This window comes from Apis dorsata, unplaced genomic scaffold, assembly GCF_000469605.1.
Source record: "Apis dorsata unplaced genomic scaffold, Apis dorsata 1.3 scaffold_645, whole genome shotgun sequence".
NCBI classification, from domain to species: domain Eukaryota; kingdom Metazoa; phylum Arthropoda; class Insecta; order Hymenoptera; family Apidae; genus Apis; species Apis dorsata.
Genome location: NW_006263836.1, coordinates 126,465 through 129,576, shown reverse-complemented (window position 1 = coordinate 129,576; position 3,112 = coordinate 126,465). Strand labels below are relative to the sequence as shown.

The 3,112-nt window shown below is 49.0% G+C and overlaps 1 protein-coding gene across 1 annotated transcript in view; it reads right to left on the bottom strand.

Moving 5' to 3' along the window:
* Window positions 1-3,112, bottom strand: part of LOC102676198 (protein O-mannosyl-transferase TMTC2) — a 99,716-nt gene that overhangs the window by 1,213 nt on the left and 95,391 nt on the right. Inside the window, exons 9-11 of the mRNA XM_031513449.1 lie at window positions 2,931-3,071; window positions 991-1,075; window positions 4-67 (exon numbers count right to left, since the gene is read on the bottom strand). Coding sequence (XP_031369309.1) covers window positions 4-67; window positions 991-1,075; window positions 2,931-3,071 — 290 coding nt within the window. The remainder of the gene's footprint in view (window positions 1-3; window positions 68-990; window positions 1,076-2,930; window positions 3,072-3,112) is intronic.

Sequence of the window (3,112 nt, the reverse complement as noted above, 5' to 3'; positions counted from 1 at the left end):
AGCTCCGCGGCCCGCAGTTGCTCCTCGGCCGCCTCCGATAGCCGACCCTGGGACGTCAGGAACAGTCCTGCGAAAGTCACGAGTACTCAAATTTTTAAGCTCTTTGTATATATATACACGTTTGGAGCATGCTTTCTCTCGAAGCGACGATTAAAAAGGAAATGGAGAAGGAGGGAAATAAATATACGGTCAAGGTTGCCAGCTACTTCGGTAACGTCCTCGAAATCTCGCGTAGGATATAAATTTCACTGGTCTACTGCCCAATGACGCGTGCCCCGCTAAGAGAGATAAANATTTTTTGCGGCTGAAAAATCTCCAACGTTCCAACGCGAGATTCTCTTTTCGCAGGGAGTGGAGTGGATTAATCCTGGCCGCGAAGAAGAATCGGGCGACCGATTGGCCGTTGGCCCATCCCTCTCCGCGAACGGAGACGCGATGGATATTCGAAAGAGATCGTGAAAAAGCGGGCGGGGAACTGTTGCCAAACCGAGATCGAGGGACGGGTTTAGAATGCGGTTGAGAGGAGGGGGAGGATGAAACGACACGAGTCGACACTGCGACGAGCAGCAGGAATCGCGAAGAATTCCTTTCCGGAATTTCAATACCCGTCGATCTTCTTTCCGCTTGCTGGCTCTCCAACCCCTCCCCCCTCCCATTCGCATTTTCCCTCGTCTCTTTTTTCGATTGACGTGCCGCTTCCCTTCTCCGTTTTCACTGCCACGCTCCTCTTCCAAAGAAAAATATTACACCGGTATTTAGAGCTTCTCTTATTCCTCCCCCTCCTCCTCCTCCTTTTTCTCGTCGAGGAAAAACTGTATTAATATGTGCTAGAGGCGGTGCACGATCAACCTCGAAGAGGGATAAATCTGGACCATTTCGATTTGCTTCCATAAATTAACAAGCTCCCCTCTCCTCTTTCGAATCGATGGTGGGCCAAACGTTTTTTTTGGGGGCGGGAAAATTAACGAAACTGGGCGAAATGATACGTACCGTAATGATGGTGCACGCTCGAGTCGTCCGGCGCCAATCTACGGGCTCTCAGGAACCACCTCTCGGCCTCCAGCACGCGGCTCGACTGTGGAAAGAAACGAGAAGAAAGGAGAATCAGTGATCGAAACGTTGGAAACGTTGGTTGGGAACGGTCTACCGAGTTACGGGTGTAACGAGATTTATCCCGATGCGATTAGGGGCAACGAGAAACAGAGAGGATTCCGTTTCACTTGGCGCACAGAGAGGAGGAGAGCCGCGTGAAAGATGGAAATGGAATTTCGATACGGTTCGGGTGGCACCGAACCGATGAAAATTCACCGGCGGCGCCGCGATACAAAGTCGACATTTATCGGTCAAACGTGCAATTACATAGTTTACTCGCCTATTGACTTTACATCGACCATTGTGCCATTGGGGCGTGACGTACATCGTAATTCGCAATTGGAAACTTTTCTCCCGAACCGACTTTGGAATGGAAAGAAGGCGGAGGATGGGAGGAATGTTCCACATTTTAGGGAATCTCAAGCAAATTTCGCCTTTGCGAAAATTTTCGTTTATTAACGAAAGAAACGAGAGTTAATAGCAGAGGTAACACAGCCTCGGAAAAGGATATATTATACGTACTATGTATACTCGGAGATTTAGGATCAAACGTAATTCATCATCGGTTCATTGGCTGATGTGTATCGCGTAGGATTAAGTGGAAAAAAAAAAAAAAAAAAAAAAAAAATGAAATGGAAGTTCATCACCGGCGTAAATCTATTTCATTTACGCGCAATCAATTTAAAGTTATTTCACGGGAACGGTACAGGGCTAATGGAAAATTGGCAATTCGGTAATATTATCATGGCAAGCAATCAACTATATTACACATTACCGTTAATGCGTCCCCCCGGAGAAGGATAGTATTAATCGATTATTCGATGTAATCGCGCCGAAAGACGAGAAATTCGATCGAAGACGAACGAACGAACGAACGAACGAACGATCGATCGATCGATGATGGCGACATGAACCGATCTCGCCAATCGATCGCGAATTAATCATCGAAGCGCAATATGCAAAAGTGAAAGCCGCGTTTGGAGGAATGGCGCGTTTCGAATCTCTCTCGGCTCAATGAGCGTGATCGTCGGTCGGTGTTAGATACGTTTTCAGGAGAAATACCGGTTTCCGGTCAACGATTGGCCGGCCGGGAACACGGATCCGGTCAGTGGATCGAGCAGAATCAGCTTAACTGCGCGTTGTTTCCCTTTGCCGGGGGTTCCCCCTTTAATGGGATGTGGGTCAGGGAGCGTGTACTCCCCGAGCCTACCGATACGTGGCGCCACCACCGCTGTCGAGCCTCGAGAAATAGTACTAACTACTTACGTGCCGAGTCGAAGGTTTGCTAAGTGATGTGGGTCGCTACGTGGTCAGACTACGGCGAACGAGAGCCCTGCAATCCCGGTTCTCTCGTTTTATATATCGTTTCATATTCGAACCAGGCAACTTTCGTTACCATTTATCTTCTCCCCCTTCCCTTTATCCCTCACTCTCTCTCTCTCTCTCTCTCTCTTTCTCTTTGGTTTTTCGCTCTCACTGCGATTGGATATTTATCACGGTTCAAAAGAAGGGGGGAGGAGGAGGAAAAAAAGTAGCAGTTTTCAAAGACCGTTACTTTGCAAAGAGCGTGGAAACGGCTTCGTCGAAGAAGAAGAAGAAGAAGAAGATGGCGATCGAGTTTCTTTGACTGGATAAGCGACGGCGATCGAAAAGTTGGCCGATTCTCCCTACCGTTTCTCTAGCTCGGAGGGGAAAGGTGGAGGGGAAAGGATGTATCTCGGTTGTCCGTACCAACGAAATTCCGCGTTGAACGATATTGGTCGGGCCGCGGTAAACTCGGGAACTGGATCCCCGCGCCCTGATGAAAGAGAACCGATCTAAAACTGGTAACTACTTACGTTTCGGGCCAAAAGTTTCCCGTAAGTGATGTGGGCCGGCACGTGGTCAGGCTGGCTGGCCAAACTCGCCTGGAACCACCTTTCCGCCTCCGCGTACTGTTGCAGCCTCGACAGAGTTTCCCCCAGCAGATTGTAAACGCTCTGTAAAACAGGGTCGATCGTCAGACTCTCCTACCCCTCGT